The 20,677-nt window shown below is 29.3% G+C and overlaps 1 protein-coding gene across 1 annotated transcript in view; it reads right to left on the bottom strand.

The window, feature by feature from the left end:
- LOC148311936 (uncharacterized) overlaps positions 1-20,463 on the bottom strand; it is a 125,998-nt gene extending 105,535 nt beyond the window's left edge. Inside the window, exon 1 of the mRNA XM_088278301.1 lies at positions 20,234-20,463. Coding sequence (XP_088134427.1) covers positions 20,234-20,274 — 41 coding nt within the window. The 5' untranslated portion in view covers positions 20,275-20,463. The remainder of the gene's footprint in view (positions 1-20,233) is intronic.
- Between the last annotated feature and the right edge of the window lie 214 nt (positions 20,464-20,677).

Genomic DNA, 20,677 nt, shown 5'->3' with positions numbered 1-20,677 from the left:
AAGTGTTTGTAACAAGTGCCTGCATTATTTGAAGAACCGTGTCGCTGTCCTATTTTGAGACGTGGAACTAATTCGCTGTATCCAAGTTGACACTTGAGCCAAGAATTCCGGGGGAATCTATGTGATTCCGATTGGAATTTTCAGGGGCACTGCTTTAGTACAATAGAGTTCGAACGAATGAAAAAACGAATACCATCATTATTATATATTTGAGGTAAAAAGAAGAAGAGAAAATAACTATATATAAATACATATATTTATATATATATATATATATATATATATATATATATATATATATATATATATATATATATATATATATATATATATATATATATATATATATATATATATATATATATATATATATATATATATATATATAAACATATATATATATAAACATATATATATATAAATATATATATATATATTTATATATATATATATATATATATATATATATATATATATATATATATATATATATATATATATATATATATATATATATATAAATATATAACTTACTAACTGACTATTATTATTATTTATGCGTCTCCTCATACACATTCGTCGATTATTCCAACTCTTTACCTGACTTTCAAGTTAAAATACTTGATTATGCCTAGTTTTTCTCGATTTTCCTCTGCCTCTATTACAAATCACATCGGCCTTAAAAATTTGTTTTACAATGATTTTTTTCTCTGATTTGATTAACATCATAACACACCTACTTTATTTTATCGATTATGCTTATGGCTACGTATTTATAAACTACAGAGATTATTCTCGCTTAAACTAAATGGACCAAATTATTTCCGATATGCGCTGCAGCGGGTACGCAGAGTCGAAGAGACGAGCGGAGGATAGGGACAGGTGGAGATTGTCTATGAAAGAACCAAACCAATCATCATACAGATTGAAACCCACGAATGTGTAAATTTTTAACAGGATTTCAGAATATACATACTAACCTGCTTTTTACTAAAATAATTTTGTTGGTTGTAAAAATGTTTTTACAATTAACTTATCTTACAAATTATATAAAAAAAGAACTTATTAAGTAATTTGAGATATCTGATGAAATTTTCAAAATCGTTCTTGAAAAACTTTTTCGTTAATTTATCGATGTCGTTAACAGTAACATTTGAAACCATTAAATTATAGTTTTAATTGCTTCATTATACTTGATATATATAAATATCTTCTTAACGACACGGTGGTCTCGGATCAAACGGAATCAAAGTAAAAAGAGATTGTAGTCTGATATGTAAATAAATTAGTGTATTTAATTAAAGTTCGCTTTGGTTATTTATGTCCATTCGAACACAAGACTGATACTTGACTTGTATAATTGATTTAACAGCAGTTTCCAAAGCGGCGCGGATTATCGTTTAAAAGACGTAATTAAATCGTGGGGGCTTTTTGTCTTTAAAATACTTATGGATCTCAATTCAGTGTACTTAAAATACACATGTACTTAAAAATTGAGTTATTTTTTGACTTCTCATCAAAGATGAAGAAGAATAAGAAAGTTTGGATATTTACAGGGATTATGACCGTCATAGGCTGGCTTAAGTGATCGCTTTACACACGTGTAACATTCACCGATTCTATCCATTATTGACAACCACACTACTCAAATTCTTGGAATATATATGTGAACTAATTTAGAAACCTTGTTCTTGAATCACTAAAACTTCACTAGAAACATCTATTGGTGAGATGAAAAGAAGCTTTTTATTGAACAAAAACTCTTATATTAGTAAGTGAAGTCCGAATCCTGGATCACATACATGAGAAACGCTATAATATCACTTTCATTTTTATTAATTGAGCTTTTAATTTGTCCAGTTTATTTATTAACCATAAATTATGATTGGAGGTAGTCCAGATTTGTGAACAAGTATTTAGACACACTCAAAATGTTGTTAAAAACTGAGTTAGTAGTAACAACTACTTGACTGGATAATTTAGCTACATTGTCTCATGTTCGATCTTCAGGGGGTTAAAATAACGTTTAGTAATCTCACCCTAATATTTTTGTAATACTTCACTGGACTAGTATTTGATATGGAATTCTTATCACCTTTCCTTATTTGTTTTAAACCTTCACTTGTTTGCGAGTAATTTTTATTTATGTATTTAACGATCAAGATGACAGTTCTTATATACTATGCAGTGCCCTATGTTCCATTGGGTGCGTAGAAAGGTGCGGGTGGATAGAAAATAATAAGATACATACGTCAACACCAAGTTTCTTTCAATAATTCTTTAAGCATTTAAAATATGGAATTATAAAAAAAAAATTAAAAATTAAGTATTAATCGTGTTAAGAATGAAAGAGTTTTAAAATAAATATTTTATTAGTATCATCAGCCAATAATTAAGTTCAAAGCTCTGTTAATACTTCTATATCTTAAAATCTATAGTGACATGTGTTTCGATACATTCCGCATCATTTTCAATATAAATTCTTGAAGTATAATAAATACCGTATTATGCATTAAAAATCGTTTCACATTGGGTTTATGAAATAGAAGTATTCACCAAGTGAAATATTATCAAAAAATTTATACATCTATCACAAAACACACAAAAATCACATTTATCACAAAAGTGACTGTCGAATCATTTGATGAAGCCAATAGTTAAATAAGATCAACGTTTTATATTGACATTACTTGGTGGAGCTGCATTTTATATAATAAAACAGCATTTACGTGTATATAGCAGCCTGACGATTTTCGTAACGATGAAACTTGGTCATTGGACAAATAAAATAAAACTGAAAAAAGCTTTATATGTAGTAATTTATTAGATTTATGTTTTATACTGACATTTCTTGGTGGAACTTTATTTTATATAATAAAATAACAACTATATAATTTGACCAGTAACCGGGGTTCTTCGTTACCAACATCATCAAAATGATTTTTTTATTTTTTATTTTTTTATTATTTCAATGAATTAATTAGGAAACTGAATTTATTACAACGGGTTTAACATCCTTAGTACACCTAACAAAGGGTTAAGATCGTTTCTCTGTTTTCCGATAGGGGAATAGGAGCAAGTTGAACACAGGATTTCTTGTATAGATTAGGTTAACTACTAAGAATTACACACTGAAAGAAATACATTCCTGCCTTTAACAAGAGAGAAGCGATTGCCTCACTGATTGAACTTCACTGCTTAGTTTTTTTTTCTTCGCGAGAACGTTTCTAAGGATAAATTGAAAGCTAGAACGATATCCACCGAGATATTGTTCTGAATCAAATCACAATAATAAACTTAAGCTCTTTTCCTAGAAACAACGCTTATTTTCCGATCTTATTATGGTGTTTTCATATATTTATAAGCGGAGTTACAATTGCATTATATATTTATTTTACTCTGTATCCAAAAACATCTTCGACCGGTCATCATCCCCTGTGTATTACCTTTTCCATCATATTCTCTAAAGCAAACGTAATCGTAAACGTAGCGTAGCAAAACTACTATATAAATTCCCATAAATAGTTTGGTTTATGTCGTAAAATATCTTTAGCTTAGTTTCTACATGTATTCACCAAAAAATATCTTGTTGCACTAGCAACTATCGTGATTTTTTTGTTTTTTTTTTGTGTATTTTAAACTTTAAGCTATAAATTAAAGGTACCAATCGTTGTATTTTAATTGTGGACTTCTAGGTTATTATCTGTCTCTTAAATTCATATTTTTTATGCCACATCTGGAAACGGGAGGTGTTTAAAAAAATATGAAAATTGTAAACAGAGACACACAGGTGTGACGTTCTATTCTTTCTGCCTACCTCTGCGGAGAAGTGGCGTGATTGCTAGTACGCAATCGCATAGCAACTACCAAAAAAAACAGAAGATATGTTACATTTTTATGTATACAGGTATACCTTGCTTGATAAATATCAATTCAATTATGTTTGCATGAAATATCTACGTATAAATTTACGTAGAAAAATTGATTTCGGAAATAGATTTAAATTAAATCGTACTTAAATACTATACCATAAAATATTTGAAATTAAAATTAAAATACACGACATAAATTCATTCAATTTAAATTAATTTTGTCAGAAAAAACTATATAAAATCATGGTTTTCAACCCCTGCCTTGTTGTGTATATAATTTTGTCTAGCCTCCCACCAGTCTGATGATGTCGGTAACCACGAAAAACGATCATTTGCCAAACAAAATATGTGTGGAAAAAACAGTATAGTTGTTAATTTATTTTATATCTACGTATAAGGTATAAGGTAGAGTGAAAAGCGAGGTTCACTTACAAGTCGAACGCTCAATATTCTTTAGTCACGCCGACGTTTAGGAACCTTTTGGCTGTCTAATAGACGACTGACATTGAGGCATCTCCACTGACAACTGGGGAAGTGATTCAATATCTTCGGATCATGACGATGCGGTTCTTTGACGGAGATGACTTGGTTAGATATTCACTGGACCAAATTTCAAACGATTCCGTAATACGTACAATGGTGTGTACGGCGTTCTAGGAACCTCGGCCAAAGCTTTGTTTTACGGCCCGCAATTGCGGACAATGGCGGAGTCAATATTGAATATTATTGTTGTCATCTCAATCTGGAGATTATTGACGGAAAAAATCTCAGTAGAACAAAAACCTTACCTTTATAAAAATAATTAAACGCTTTTTAACATCTTTCAGTTTTGGTACTTTTGTCCCAGCCGGTTCGACAAAAACTTTATCTTCTAAAATCTAAAAAAAAACTCATTAACCAACACGACGCTTCTCGACTCCTGGCATAATTCCGACTCCTGACCTGACCATTTTCAAATATTTCAAAGATTTGATAATGCCAAGTTTTTTTCGGTCTTCCTCTGCTTCCTCTGGGTAGGTAGAGATAATAGAACGCCACACCAATCTATCTAAGCAAACATCGGTGGGTATGTATTAAGACATACATGTATTTTATTTATTGTTTCGGCATTAACTTTGTGGTAAGACATGTTACAATAATTAAAGAAAACACTTCGTTTACCAAAAAATACATATATTCAGCACCTAATAATGATTCAATAAAAAATAAATCTTGGCGAAAAATTTTATATACGGGTTCAATAACTAAAAATATTTCGAAAATCTTACCCTCCCATATCCAACCTGCATATTATACAAATAATAATTTACATAAAATCCTCGATAACTCAAAATCTAAAATTGATTTATTACAAAAAAGTGGTGTTTATGAAATTTCGTGTGGAGATTGTGATAGAAAATATATTGGCCAAACTGCGAGAAATTTAAAGATTAGAATTAAAGAACATCAAAGCGGTCTTGTTAGTAATTATTTTTCGGAATTTGCAAATCATATAATAGATACTAATCACTCATTTCACTCCCATAAATTAAAATTATTACACCTTGTTCCATATAAAGGCCAAATTATGAATTATCTTGAAAATTTAGAAATACAAAAAAACCTGAATTCTAATAATAATTTATTAAATAATATATTGTTTCAAAATTCTTCGCCATTGCTTTCAATTTTTCCTTTGTTTTCAAACTCCGTTCCTTGACTAACCCCTTCCCCTTACTTTCCCCTATCCTTATTTATAAAACAATTTTATATTTTATATTTTAGTTATTACACAGACCTGAATGATGGAAGTTTAGCTTCTGAAACATGTAGTCTATAATTAAACTCAAGTGGTAAAAAACGAAGTGTTTTCTTTAATTATTAAGACATACATGAATGCGGAAGAGGCGAAGATTGTTTTGTCAAAGATAGATTGGTGTGGCGTTCTATTCTCTCTGCGTACCCATGAAAGGGTAGCGGCGTGATGGTTACCTAACATTTAAAAAAAGTTGAGTGAGATACAGATGACTTCATAAAATATCCAAATCAGGGGTTCAGCCTTGTTAAAAAACAACGTTATTTTATTTAAAAAAAAAAATACTGTTCTTTGTAATTTATTTTAGTCCGCCTCCGTAGTGTAATGGTCAGCACGCTTGGCTACCGTTCTGGAGGTCCCGGGTTCGATTCCCAAGGGGGGTAAAATAAATATAAGTGATTTTTTCACTGTAATATTTATTCAATATTACTCTGGACTGGTACCTGGAGCGGAGGGCTGATCACCTTTCCTTCATGCGTAAATGATCAAGATAACACTGCATTTATATGACGCAGTGCCCTATGCACGATTGGGTGCGGATAAGGGTTTTATTATTTATTATTTTAATTATGTAGGTATTCTGATTTGTTATACTGCGAAAATTTTTTTTAGAAAAACTTAAATGTATTAAATGATGAATAAGCTAATAATTTCCATAAAAATACTATTAATAGTAATAAATTAGGTATCAGTAAGGTTCACCCTATATCTTGACACGGCTTTAAATCATCTCAAAGTACATATTTGCTTATTAATATTTTCTAGTAATATTTTAATTTCTCGATCATTGGATGCTTAGTCTTCTGACAGGCGTGAGACATTATAAGAAAGTGTACGTTTTAAACAGTTGAAGTCATTTGAATATTCATGATGTGTTGAAAAATAATGATTAATGTGTGAACGAGAAACTAGTTAGGTAAGATATATGTCTGGGATGAGGTATCTTCGATTGGTCCGATGTTTTATAAACTCGTTCTATAAAACATTGATATTTTAATCGAATTGTTTTATACATTTCCGCTTACATTATGTTCAATTACGTATCTAGAACACAAAATCGCTATGTCAATTATCATAACGCAGACAAATCGCTCACTCCTTTCAACAACGTCATGTATCAAAAAACTTGATTTTTAAGGAGATCGTTTTTAATGTTTAAAAATGTAATAAAAATGGATATAAAGCCACTTATTGAACTTTTTACTGTGCAACAGATCTTTTTACGTAAAACCTGAATGTTTTTTCTCCATTTGAAAAATATTTAGTATATTTCGAAAAATAATTAAACAATACCTTTTCTTCAAAATGCAAAAACAACACTTTCTGCCCTGTAGTGGGTAAATTTTGAGTTTAAAATATGCCGCTTTTGCTGGGATATAGTACATTTTCTGGACATTCCGAAAATATGCACAGTTGAAAATTGTCGATTTATGATATATGACGTTATTGAAAGGAGTCAGCGAAATATCTGGGGATAGAGAAGAAATAAAATATCATGGTTTTGATTTATTGACCGTATTTTCTTTAATCGATTTAGCAGACACTTTGTTGTCGTCAAGATTGATCCATTATTAATTTTAATTAAAATTGGTATATACCATTAACATCTATTGTGACACGTGTTTCGATACATTTAGCATCGTTTTCAAACACCATAAGGTAAGTTTTACAAATTGATTCAGCAGTCACTTCGTGGTAATTAATATATATCGATATATTTTTTTGGAAAATACCATTATAGCTTAAAATCTATTATGGTATGTATTTCGATGCACTCAACATCATTTTCAAACAAGATAGTTTTTTGTCAATTTTTGCATTTTAAGAACATGTGGTACAGAAGTTTAACTGTAATCAATTTTGTAACTAATTCAATACGTTTTTTTTATTTAACTTATTATTTATTATGTGACACAATTTATTAAGTTATTTAACACAAGGTGTATTCAAATGCACCATTGTGTTTAATATTTTTTAGCATAAATTTGACATATCGCTAACTCCTTTCAAGAACGTCATAAATAAAAAAAAACTGATTTTCAGGAGATCGTTTTTAAAGTTTAAGAATATAATAAAATGTATTAAAATAAATATCAAGCCACTTATTCAACTTTTTACTGTGCAACAGATCTTTTTAGGTAAAACCTGATGGTTTTTTATTTATATGAAAAATATAAAGCAGATTAAAAAAAAAATAAACAATAAATTTTCTTAAAAATGCAAAAACAACCTTTTCTGCCCTGTAGCGGGTAAATATTAAGTTAAAAATATGCCTCTTTTGCTGGGATATAGTACATTTTCTGGGCATTCCGAAAACATGCACAACTGAAAATTGACGATTTTTGATTTATGACGTTCTTGAAAGGAGTGAGCGATATTGTATATTTAAAAAACAATCTTATCAGAATAATAATCATTAATTAATAAATCATAGGAATATTAAAACAAGCCATTGTTGTTTCTCCTTTTACATATAAAATTTGTTTCGATTATAAATCAAATAATCCCGCCTAGTAAAAGTGGTTAATTTACTTATAACTTGTATGATATATTAAAAACAGTGCCCGGATATTGAGAAATGCTTTTTCATATTTAATAAATTTTGAGCACTCAAGCCGCTGAGCAGTCAATGAAATTTATAAGAAAAATACATTAAAATAATTGATTCAATCTCTCAAATGACATAATTGTATTGAGAACGATTCAAATAAGATAAATCATTCTTATGAATCGTATTATTGGATGCGAAACATTTTTTTTTTCTGAGATTAAGAAATATAGTCATCTGGTTCAATGTACTCACAAAAGAGCCTTTGAAATGGCAATGCAATCGAAAACGCTGAATGACATCAGATGTCAAGAAGCACGCTGTCCGCCAAGTACAATTTTTGGTATTGTGTGTGTTGCCGTAACTTGGGGAGACTTGAGATATTGATAATAAATAAAAATTTATCCATATAAAAATATAATATAAAATTCATATACTTAACCGACATTAGCAGACTAGATCATCACCAGTCAGATGATATCAGTTACGACGAAACTTGGCCACTGGTTAAGAAGTATTTATGTGGAAAAAAACTGTTAAACTGTTATTTTAATATTATTATTATTATATAAAATACAGTCTCACCAAGAAATGTCGTAAGTGTCGTTAGTGTCATATGTGTGTAAGTGTGTGTGTGTGTGTGTGTGTGTGTGTGTGTAAGTGTGTGTGTGTGTGTGTGTGTGTGTGTGTGTGTGTGTGTGTGTGTGTGTGTGTGTGTGTGTGTGTGTGTGTGTGTGTGTGTGTGTGTGTGTGTGTGTGTGTGTGTGTGTGTGTGTGTGTGTGTGTGTGTGTGTGTGTGTGTGTGTGTGTGTGTGTGTGTGTGTGTGTGAGTGTGTGTGAGTGTGTGTGTGTGTGTGTGTGTGTGTGTGTGTGTGTGTGTGTGCATATGATACGATGAATACAATGTGGTTATGGATTTACCGTGAATTTATAAACAAATTAAAAAATACGCTGCAGCAATAGCTTTAAAAATAAAAATAAAAATATTCTTGACAACCAATGCTTACTTCCAATCTAACCTGTTAAGCACCGTAATCCTTCTTCCCTTTCATGTGAGATGAGTCAGCAGATAATGTATTATAATGTAAAGGTCGGAAAGCTCTTGTTTGGGACAGGTTAACAAGACGTTCGATCACCAGTGCGTATCGGTGCTAATTCCCAATGTCACTCAGGAAGCTTTATTGAACGCTTTTGTTGAATACGTTACGTGCAAAGTGATAAGCAGCCAGTGAGCAAATATAAAGAAACATAATTATATCTTTACTAACAGTACATGCTTATTGCATTCTACTTTTTATTTTATTATTTCTTGAGTCACAATATCGTTCAATTCTTAATAGGATTTTCACTTTGTGATACATGACACGTGTTTCGATGCATTCGGCATAATTTATAAATACCGAATACGGTGTTTGAACACGTAAAACGATATTTATGGTTTTTCGTTTCCTGACCATATTCAGACAAAAATGCATCATGCGATACCCTATCCTTATAATTAAAAAAATAAATATATATATATATGACAAAAAGATGAGTGATGAAAGACGAAAAAAACTCCATGAACGATTTTATTTTACAAAATACATTTTTGTTTTTATTCTCAAATTATATTTATTTTTATATTTGTATAAATACCATACCAATGGTCAGTACGCTCGGCTACCGTTCTGGAGGTCCCGGGTTCGATTCTTAGGGGGGGTCAAATAAATGTAAGTGATTTTTTCACTCTAATATTTTTTCAATATTTTCCTGGATTGGTACCTGAAGCGGAGGGCTGATCACCTTTCCTTCGTGTGTTAACGATCAAGATAACAGTGTGTTTGTATAATGCAGTGTCCTATGCACCATTGGGTTGCGGATAAGCGTTTGAAATAAATACCATTTATTTTTAACAAAATACTGTTTTTTAGAATGTTCATAGCCAATACCCGTAAAATTATTAAATCGGTCAATATTTGAGAACAATATCGTTAATTTAATTTATACTTATTACAATAAAAAGGACTATTTTGCAACAAAGTTTTCAGGAATTTTAGCATGCATATAAGAAAAAATATCACTAATACGATGAAAATCGTGCCGCAGTTAGTTTAACATAAAGTTAGGTGACAAATAACTCGTTTAACATCCACTAACTCTTACGGCCATTACCATATATGTAATTACAATTTCACAAAATGGAACTGTAAATAATTATGTTCGACATCATACAACACTAATGAAACGCAGTTTCTTATCCACCAATAGATACACATAATGAGAAAAAGAAGACCAATGGTCTTTGAGATGGTGTAGGCTTTATATAACTACCTTGTCAGTTACCCGCTGCGAGAATTTTCTACGTAAAAATCTGATAAACCCAATGTGCCTATACGCCCCGTGAATCTATATGTGTATTCGTATGTACATATTAGAGTTATGGAGGCTCCAGTCTAGTCACACGTCATATATGACAACCAAGAAGTGAAAATGACTGGAAGAAGACAAATCGTTTTTTAAACTCGTACGCACTCTTTGAGAGACAACGTGAGACAAAGATAATCAAAATATTAGAATTAATAATAAATGAGATGTTAGAACTTAATCTGAATCGTTTATCGTGACATCTGATTTAGAAACAAGATCAAGAAACTTAAAATTTTCTTAAATGTAGACTTTAACCCTCTCGCACATATCAAAAAATCTGTAGTGTGGAACTTATTGATTTATTTAAACTTCATGTACAGAAAAGAAAAATGTACATTGGTGGGCTTATTGCTAAAAAACAATATCTTCCAACCAATCAAAAACAGATAAGTGATATTGGTTAAAACGTTTGATACCATATTTAGCTGTTTGCAATCAGAGAGTAGATAGTACTTAAACATTTAAAAGAACATATATTACACATAGATGATTATAAGGAAGGCAAAGGAAAAAGGGAGTTTTGGTAAGGAGGTAGGGTGAAAACTAAGGAAGGAGGTTTGATGGACAGTTAGGATTGTAATGATAGATAATTATTTACGTGGGTAATTAGACATATTAATTACAAATAATGCATATTTGTATTTGAGGGAGTAATGTATGGGATTGTAACATTTTTATGATAATATTAATAAATCACATAAATATGTAGGTAATGTAAAATATGTTTCTTTGTTTCAATGTGATAAAACAGTGCAATAAATATGAATAATATTACGATTTACTGAACAAGTTACAATAATATAAGAAATTAACAGATTTATCTTCGTGAATGGAAATCTTCAAAACATTTTCAACTGTTCTTAGTTACATTGTTTGCAAACGTATCAAGTTTCCTCTTACAGCCGCTACGGTGCCATGTTGATCAAGCAAGTATAAAAGCAATTTACTCTGAACAAACTTGTGCGGTAAGTATTTTTTTTTTAATTTGGCGGCACTTTTAATATATCTATTTTTATATGAGGTATTAATGTAGGAGAGGGTTAAATCTTATAGTTAATGTAAACGTTACAATCACATCGATATATTTCCTATCTCAATTTTTTTTTTATTTCAGTATTATTTCATAATAAAACTATATGTTTTAATATAAAATTTACAAAACCTACTCGATTGTTATTTAAATTACTTCGTTCCTGTTTGTTTTTATTTCTACTGTGGTCAAAATAAGGTCAAAATAAATATAACTGATCTTTAACTCTAATATTTATTTAGTATAACGCAAAGATTGTTATAATATTGACATTAAAATATTGTTTAACGATCAAGATAAAACTGCTTCTAAACGATGCAGTGCATTGAGTATAATTAAGTGTGGATAAGGGTAAAAAAATTCAATGTAAAAGGTATGGTATATTCAAATTATCAATGTTTATAAATTATAATATCAAACACTCAATATCATACATTCGTATATTTCCTTATTAATATTTTAACTTTTACTTCATATTATATTTAATGTCTGTATGTACTTATGTTTGTCTGTATTTCCTGTGTATATGTCCGCCTCCATAGTGTAGTGGTTAGAGCGTTTGGTTACCAAACTGGGGGTTTCGAGTAAAATTAGCAAAGGGTTCAAAATAAATATAGTGTTTTTTTCACACTTACATTTATTTAATATCATCCTGGACTGAACCGCCAAAGCTCTAATTTAAAATAAACGCTTTGAATTAAACTAAAACCATTGTAATCTGCAAACTAACTGTCAGAATGCCGTGAAATTTCGACACTTATCGTTTGAAAGTTGTAACTATTTAAAAATTATTAAGGCTCTGTTAATATTACTGCCATACGTGTCAGATCGGGGACTTATTTATGTGTTAAATATTTTAGATATTTTGTATATATTGACTACATACCATCGTACTGATTGTAGTAATTACATATTTTTTTACAAAATAAATGAGAACATATAATTTAAATACTAAAACCACAAACTTAGCGCTTCAAGCACAAATCATATCAGTTCAGACCAGTCAATTTTTTTGATCATCCATGTGTTTCAAATGTGAAAATTGAACCAAGTATATAATATATGCCTGTAAAAGTAAACTAGTATATAAATATGGCTTGCGATTTTTTTAGAGATGATTCATGAATAATAATCACCAAGTTGAAGATCATATATCCCCAGGTACAGAATTATACTGTAATACGAGTACATAGCAGAAACAAATATTCCACCCGTTAGTTATCTTAGCATTTTTTGTTCCGATTCATCGTACAACGTAATAATAGTTATTTCAAGTGTTCGGACAGAGATAGAGTATCACAAAAACCAGATTTGATGGAGTGGACTGTGTTGCATTTAGAAACAAATGATTTTTTATGTCCGCATTATGATTTTATCTCTTCTCGGATCTGTGACAGACCGCTTCATGCGTAGCGTCTGGGACACAAAAGCGAATGCTATAAAAGAATGAGAGGATTTTTTGTTATGAATAATATGACATTTGACGATGCGATATTGTGATTGTGATTTAAAAATTTAAAAAGATGGGGTTTAATTTAAAAAATAAAGAGATAAGATTAATGTATATTTTATAGGTATCTCAAATCATCTATCATTTTTGGGGGACATGTATTTTTTTCTTCCTAGCTCCATCCCAACTTATTGTCTGTGTAGACTGTACACCAAAAGTCGCTTACAAGTGTTTTATTTTTAAACTCACGCAAAACCACATAAAAATGACATTTCATACTACTTTATGTATTTTGTCAGTTTATAGAACATCGAAAACTTTATTATACTGCATCATTTGGTCAAAATTGCATATTTTCGATGTAATGTTTTTTGCCAATAGGTACGGTACCCACGATATGTTCTAATCATCAGTTTGTATTTTTATCTTGTAATGAGATCATCTATAGTTTTCGAAACTAAGCATGTTTACATTAACCCCTTGTGTGATTTGCCCGAATACAATTCGGGCACATCGTTCACGAAACTTTTTATGGTGATTTACCCGAATCCAGCTCGGGTCATTCCCCCACCAGTCTAGATATATCTATTCATCCTTTGTTTTTTTTCTTTCTTAATATTGTTTATCTATGTTTATACTTACCTTATATTTTTCTCATTTATTTCTTTGAAATATGCTTCTTTTGTCTTTTTATTATACCTGTTTATTGTTTTTTTCCATGTATTAGTATTAGTTTTGGTTATTTAATAAAAATCTTTTTTGTTACTTTATTATTTGTGTTTCAGTCTTGTTAACCTTAATCCCATGTCCCAAAATGAGAAATAGAAATTACTCATCGGGAATATTATATGACTTATGTATGTAATATGTTTTGAAAAAAATAAATAAAATAAATAAATAAATAAATACTGATTTATTATATAATATTTCAAAATATGATAAAAAACATAATTATTTTAATAAAAATTAAACACTTGAATAATCCACTTAATTGAGTTTTATTTTTATTTACGACTAGTTTCGAAAACGACAATTGTTTTCAACTTCTGGTACAAATTAAAACTAATATAATATAATATAAAAAAAACATAATAGTGAGTAAAATGGTGTTTTTTTAACCCACATTTTTACTAGAAGTTGACCACAAAAGTGGTTAAAAACTATTTTTATACTAGCGCATCTGAACCGAACACGTTAAATTTGCTACTTTACTCGATGTTAATAAAGTATTCTCAGGTTTCTATGAGAACATAAATTATTGTAGTCAGCTTTATGACCAGCCAGTCGTCGGATGGATTCCCGTGTCCCTTATTAGGATGCAAATCTTTAAATGGTATTCATTATATATTGTCAATCAACCCGCGCCGTACTTATAAATACTGAGATTGACGGTAATATACCGTTTAGTGGATATTGTATTTTACTTATTTAAGATAATTTATTACTTATTAACGAGACATCTGGCGGTAAATGCAAAAAATTACCCTTACAAACCATTAATATTTACACTAACAGTAACAATTACCTTGATAATACAGATTAAATATGATGCTATTAACCCTAATCTGTACCTAATAGTGCACAGGGTACTGCATCAAATAGATTAAATGGTAATTTAATCTACAACATTTTGAGTGTATCCAAATACTTGTTAACAAAATCTAGATTATCTCCAATTACAGGAGTTATTTTATTTATTTTTATTTTCATCTCACCAATAGATGTCTCTAGTGAAGTTCTAGTGATTCAAGAACAATGTTTCAAAATTGGTTCATGTATATAGAATTTCCAAGAATTTGAGTAGTGTGGTTGTCAATAATGGGTAAAATTGGAGAATGTTACACGTGTGTAAAGGATCACTTAAACCAGCTTATGATGGTCGTCAGCCCTGTAAATGCTCAGGCTTCCATATTCTTCTTCATCTTGGATGAGATGTCAAAAAATAAAATGGTAATTTAATCGTTTTTGACATCAAACTAAGATAATAAATCCGGTGCTCTCGGTTCTAAATCAGGGTGATATTAAACTAAAATGATATCCAATAACTATCTATCACGCCGCTTCTCCGCAGTGGTAGTCAGAGAGAATAGGACGCTACACCAATCTGTGTTTATAAACAATCTTCGCCTCTTCCACATTCATGCATATCTCCATATCGATTATTCCGACTCCTGACCTGACCATTTTCAATTATTTGAAATACTTGTCTTTGCCAATTTTTTTTCCATAATCTTATTTTCTTCTGATTATTTAGAGACTACTGTTATCGTAACTGAAAAATATGTGCAAATGTAAAATAATAAGTTAAATTCTAGAACACCAAATTTAACTTAAAATTGTACCCTTTTGAAAAAAAAATCGATTATCTTGAAAAATCATTTTTAAGTACATTACATAAAAAATTTAATGAAGTGAGTTATATAATAATCATATAAATTCAATTACTCTTTGAAAAGAACTGTACAAAAATAAAAACGAATTAGTCAAAATAAATTTCAAAACCTCATTTATAAACCTTATCATTCATTTTATTTTTAATCCCATAGAAAAAAAACGTCTATTTTATCTTGCCAAATAATTTCACAGTATATTGTATTAAATATCAAACGGATTGAGTTCATATAAATTCAATTACTCAATTAAATACATTAAGTTAGTTTTACTAATTTCATATGATCTCCTTACTCATCAAAGATCAATATCGACCTTCAAATTGGATTTCATCTAATTGAAGTGATCTATGACATTTCATACTATATCGGTATTGATATCATCCTTATATTCTTTCACAACGATTGCATAGGATAAATTAGGCATATTATTTGTATAAATACATTTATAAGACACTTAAAAAAACACATGTGATCATTAGAGCCTATAGTTCTTTTAATTGGCTTCTTCATTATGAAAAATGACTGATTTGTTCAAAAGCTATCAACAGATGGCCAAGTTTCGAAACATTTTTAGAAAAAATACTGTTTTTTTATTATTTTTTCAAAAGAAAAATCAATGAGAATTTTTTTAAAGTTTCATTTATATAAATAAAAATATAGATTTTATTATTTTTAAAAACCATTGTTTCAACATCTTTTTCATTATTATAGTGAAAACGTGGTTGAAACAAAGTTGTTTAATTTTATAAAGCTTATACAATGTGCCACAAAGTATCTGCGAAAAACATTCAAGAAAAAATGCAAAAGTTTGTTCAAAATTTCTAATCTGTTAAAGTTTCTATTGCTTTGAAATTTTGACACAAAGTTTAATTCAAATACGAGCGTATTTTAACATGTAAAAGCAATTTATTTTTTTATTTTTACCTCGATTTATTTCATTATTAAATTTATTTCAATTTATTTTCTTTTAATTTTAAATAAAACTGTTCCATCTTGGCAACTGGCAACGTAAAGCAAAAGTTTTTTTTTAAAATTAAACACTTGAATATACCACTTAATGAGTTTTATTTATATATACGACTAGTTTCGAAAACTTACAGATGTTTTCATCTTCTGGTAAAAATTAAAACATGTCATTCCACAAAGTTAATGTCGAATCAATAAATAATATAAAGTAGTAGTCATAAAATTTAAACGAAATATTACAATTCTTTCATATTTTATTAATTTCAGAAAATAAATTACGTTTCATTTCCTCTTATATTTAAATTAAAATAATATTTTATAGTTATATAAAAATAACCTAAACCATATTGAAATTTTAACTCGAGCATTCATATGTCGGGAGTTTAGTAAAGGTCTAAAGTTGAAATCGATTTTGTTAAGGTCAAATTTTGACATTGATCCCGGATTAGGTACGCATGTCAGAACACGAATGAGTGGCATTCTATCATTTTTTCAAAATACCGTAGGAAATAATTGTGATAGTTGAAGTCGTAAATTTGACATAAAAATGTGATAATGTATGTATGTATGATGTATATGTACATACATCGCTCACTCCTTTTAACAACGTCATATATCAAAAATCGTCAATTTTCAGTTATGCATGTTTTCAAAATGCCCAGAAAATGTACGATATAAGAGAAAAAGTGGAATATTTTTAACTTAATACTAACCCGCTACAGGGCAGAAGGTGTTGATTTTGCATTTTGAAGAAAAGGTATCGTTTAATTATTTTTTTTAATATATTAAATATTTTTCAAATGGAGAAAGAACCTTCAGGTATATTTATATAATATACGAATATACATAAATACATACCCAAGCAAAAGAATATTCAAATACCGTAGTTTGATAACTATAAGACGTATGTTTTTCTTCAAAATGCATGTGCATCTTTTACTTGAAATTAATATAAAAAAAATATCCATTGATTGATTTTAAATTCTCGCCAGTATTAAAAATAACCATATATTCGATGCTGCGAGAAACCTATCCATCTGGCAATATTGTGATGAAATTGCATCCATATGGATGAAAATCGTTCAGTAAAAATGTAGTCCTCCACACAAAACGACATATGCATTTGTAATACACAAAAACATACAATTGTGTTATGCGATATTTAATGACGATGTAGAAGAAGAAGAAAAAAATCACAACATGATTTCCAGGGATTCAAATGGTCAGTTTGGTATTATACACTAAGATTTTTTAGCCTGGTTTTACATTTTAATAAAAAAAATTATAACAAAATTATGTTAAAAAAATGCATAAAAATTAAGGTGCGTCTTATAGGCCAAAGCGTCTTAATGCCCGTAAATACCTTCGAGTATGTTGTTATACATAGAGTTTATATGTAGTTATTTCTTCAATGAAAACTTTGTTGTTGATGTAGACGACCCACATCTAAATCAATTACTCAAGTTAGCGTAAAACCTCTCTTACTATACTCAATTGTACTATGTATTACAAAATACATATCTACATACCATTCAAAGTATGAATAAATACTATTGTCTTGACCTTGGATAATGCTCAAGCCGGAACTAAATCCTATAGTATCTTTCTTAGCATTCTCTTTTCGTATTGGCAAAACTTTATTTTGTAGCTATAGAATTTTATCAACACGAATATATCACGGCCAACCTTGGATGTAATAATTTTGAACTTTGACAGATGGTCTTGCGTTCGTTTGAATTTGAAAGAAATCTCGCGATACCCATAGAAGTAGCCAATATCGATATATCATGCATCATACAATCGTTTCAATGTGTCATTAACATCTGTTGTAAAATGGGCTACATACATATGTACATATTGGTGAAGGGTGGTCGTAAAAAAATCGTCAGTTCAATTGTAAACTCACCACAGAACGGTGACCATTATTTACAATATATTTTTTTCTTAATCTTATTTTTTACTTTTAACAAACATTTTTTTGCTTCAGATGTAACAAATATGTATACTCTATGGGGTTTTTGTATTAATTTTTTTTTAAATAAATAAATATGGTATATTGGTGCTGTTATTCTCTGTATCTATTATTTTATTTTTGACGGAATCTATGCGCTACAAAACTTTGATCTAAAAGGGTGCAATTCAAGTTGATGGATGACCTGTAAAATTTAAAACTTAAACCAGAAAAAAATTATATGATGAAATCTAAATACAATATCATTTCTATTCTTAATCTAGCTAGAATCTAGTGTAGTGCATTTACCCCTATTTTGAAGAAAAAAAAAACTAATACTGTACATGTACGTATGTTTTAAAAATGACAAAAAATATTTACTGTCTATATAACATATAAACATAATGGTACGTGTATGATTATTTGTGGATTTAATAAATTTATGTAGTGAAAAAAATACTAACCGAACCTTAAAAAAAAAAGCTTAATGATAAAAAGTCAAGCAAGGTTTGATTCAATACTTATATCAGATTAATTTGTTCGATTAATTTATTCGTTCAATTATATATTTCAATTATTTAAAAGGAAGAGAATAAATTTACATTGGCGGGCTTATCGATGCAATGTCTTTTAACTAACCATAAATAGACTACAGATACTAGTCAATGTTTGAACATTACACATTCGTTTAAAATTAGAGGGGAGACAGTACTTGCATACATGTATGTAAGTAAAAAATATAATAAAAGCGATGATATGCAGTTCGAATGAGGAAATATTTCCAATATTGTGTATTAAATAAACTGAAAATTGATGAAAACAAGTCAATAGAAGATAAAATACGCAAGGATTTAAGGAGAGATATATACAGGAACAAATCAGGAATGAAACACGCATGTAAAGTATTAATATGTTTAAAACATGAATATATTTCATAATAAATTTATACAAGTTTGACTGTTACTGTATAATTAGTTTAACTGCTTGTAAATACACTGTTTGATTTCCCATGTTACAAACAAAAACTAACGTATATTCATAGTTTATAAATATATTTACGTAATCAGAGACATGTATAAAGTTTCGTCGGTCTAGTAATTAATACCTGTCACTGACTCTTTTCATTAGTTTCTGATACAGAGGTGAATATTACCAATGCATACAAATGATTTGGAGGTCCAAACATGAATGTGTAGGAGGAAGTCGGATGAATGGGGAGTGAATAAGACGGTAATCGCATTTTGACGGTTCACACGCTTGTGACTCATATTTGTTTGGGTTGCTGAACGGAACTACTGAAATAAACGAATTAAACGTGCTTACACAGTATTGACTTTGTTTCTGGTTATTTAAAAAAAAAACGCAGCATCATCTACTACGCTTTATGTCATATTCTGCAGTATGGGATTAATGGTTTTGGGAAAACGGGTAAAGCACTATTAAATAATGTTATTCTTGCCCAGAATCAATATTAAAATTAATACTCAAAATCTCTAGTTATTGTCAATAAAAATGATTTTTTTTCATTACTTGATTCGCTAGTCATTTTGTGGTTTATATATCCATTTTGAATTTTTAGTTTACTTGGTGAATAACATTAGCTGTGAGAAATTGATGTGACGTGTGCTTTAACGCATTCAACATCATTATACGGTGGTGTTGATAATAATACTGAAATCATCCAAATACGTATCACAATACATCGTAAGAAAAAGTGGTACTTGCCGAGTAAAATTAAAATATTTTCTTGAAAATTGAGTTTTAATATCAATATCAAAGTACACGTTAAACATAATATGCATATCAGAATGAAACTTACCTAGTGAACATTTTGTTTCTCTCTTGGGTCCCTCGACACATGAATAATGTCTTGATTTATTGTCTGCTCACATGTCCGTGAAAACTACCACTTAATTTCATTCACTTCACTATCATTAAACTTTATCATTAATAAATAAAAAATATCAGATCATTTAGTGTTTTCATGCACATATTATTATAATTCACGTGTTATTAGCAAACTAAGTGATTGCTACGCCCATGATATAATCTGATCTATATTTAAAAAATGTAAAAATTCGTTAAATTCGCAAACATAAAAGTGGACTGGAATGTTTTCATGAAAAGTAAGGTTTATTAAAGTTAGTTAGTTACCTTTAAGTTAGGTAAATTATAAATTAATATTTTTGAAAAACTGGGAGAATAAGGTAAAAACAGAAAAAATTATATTTCTTTGACGAATAAACTATCATTATATAAACCT

The sequence above is a fragment of the Brachycentrus maculatus genome, unplaced genomic scaffold, assembly GCF_059751285.1.
Source record: "Brachycentrus maculatus isolate JH-2025_06_01 unplaced genomic scaffold, ASM5975128v1 h1tg000055l, whole genome shotgun sequence".
In the NCBI taxonomy this organism is placed as follows: Eukaryota; Metazoa; Arthropoda; class Insecta; order Trichoptera; family Brachycentridae; genus Brachycentrus; species Brachycentrus maculatus.
Note: the sequence above shows the minus strand (reverse complement) of the source record. Positions and strands in the feature narration are given on the sequence as shown.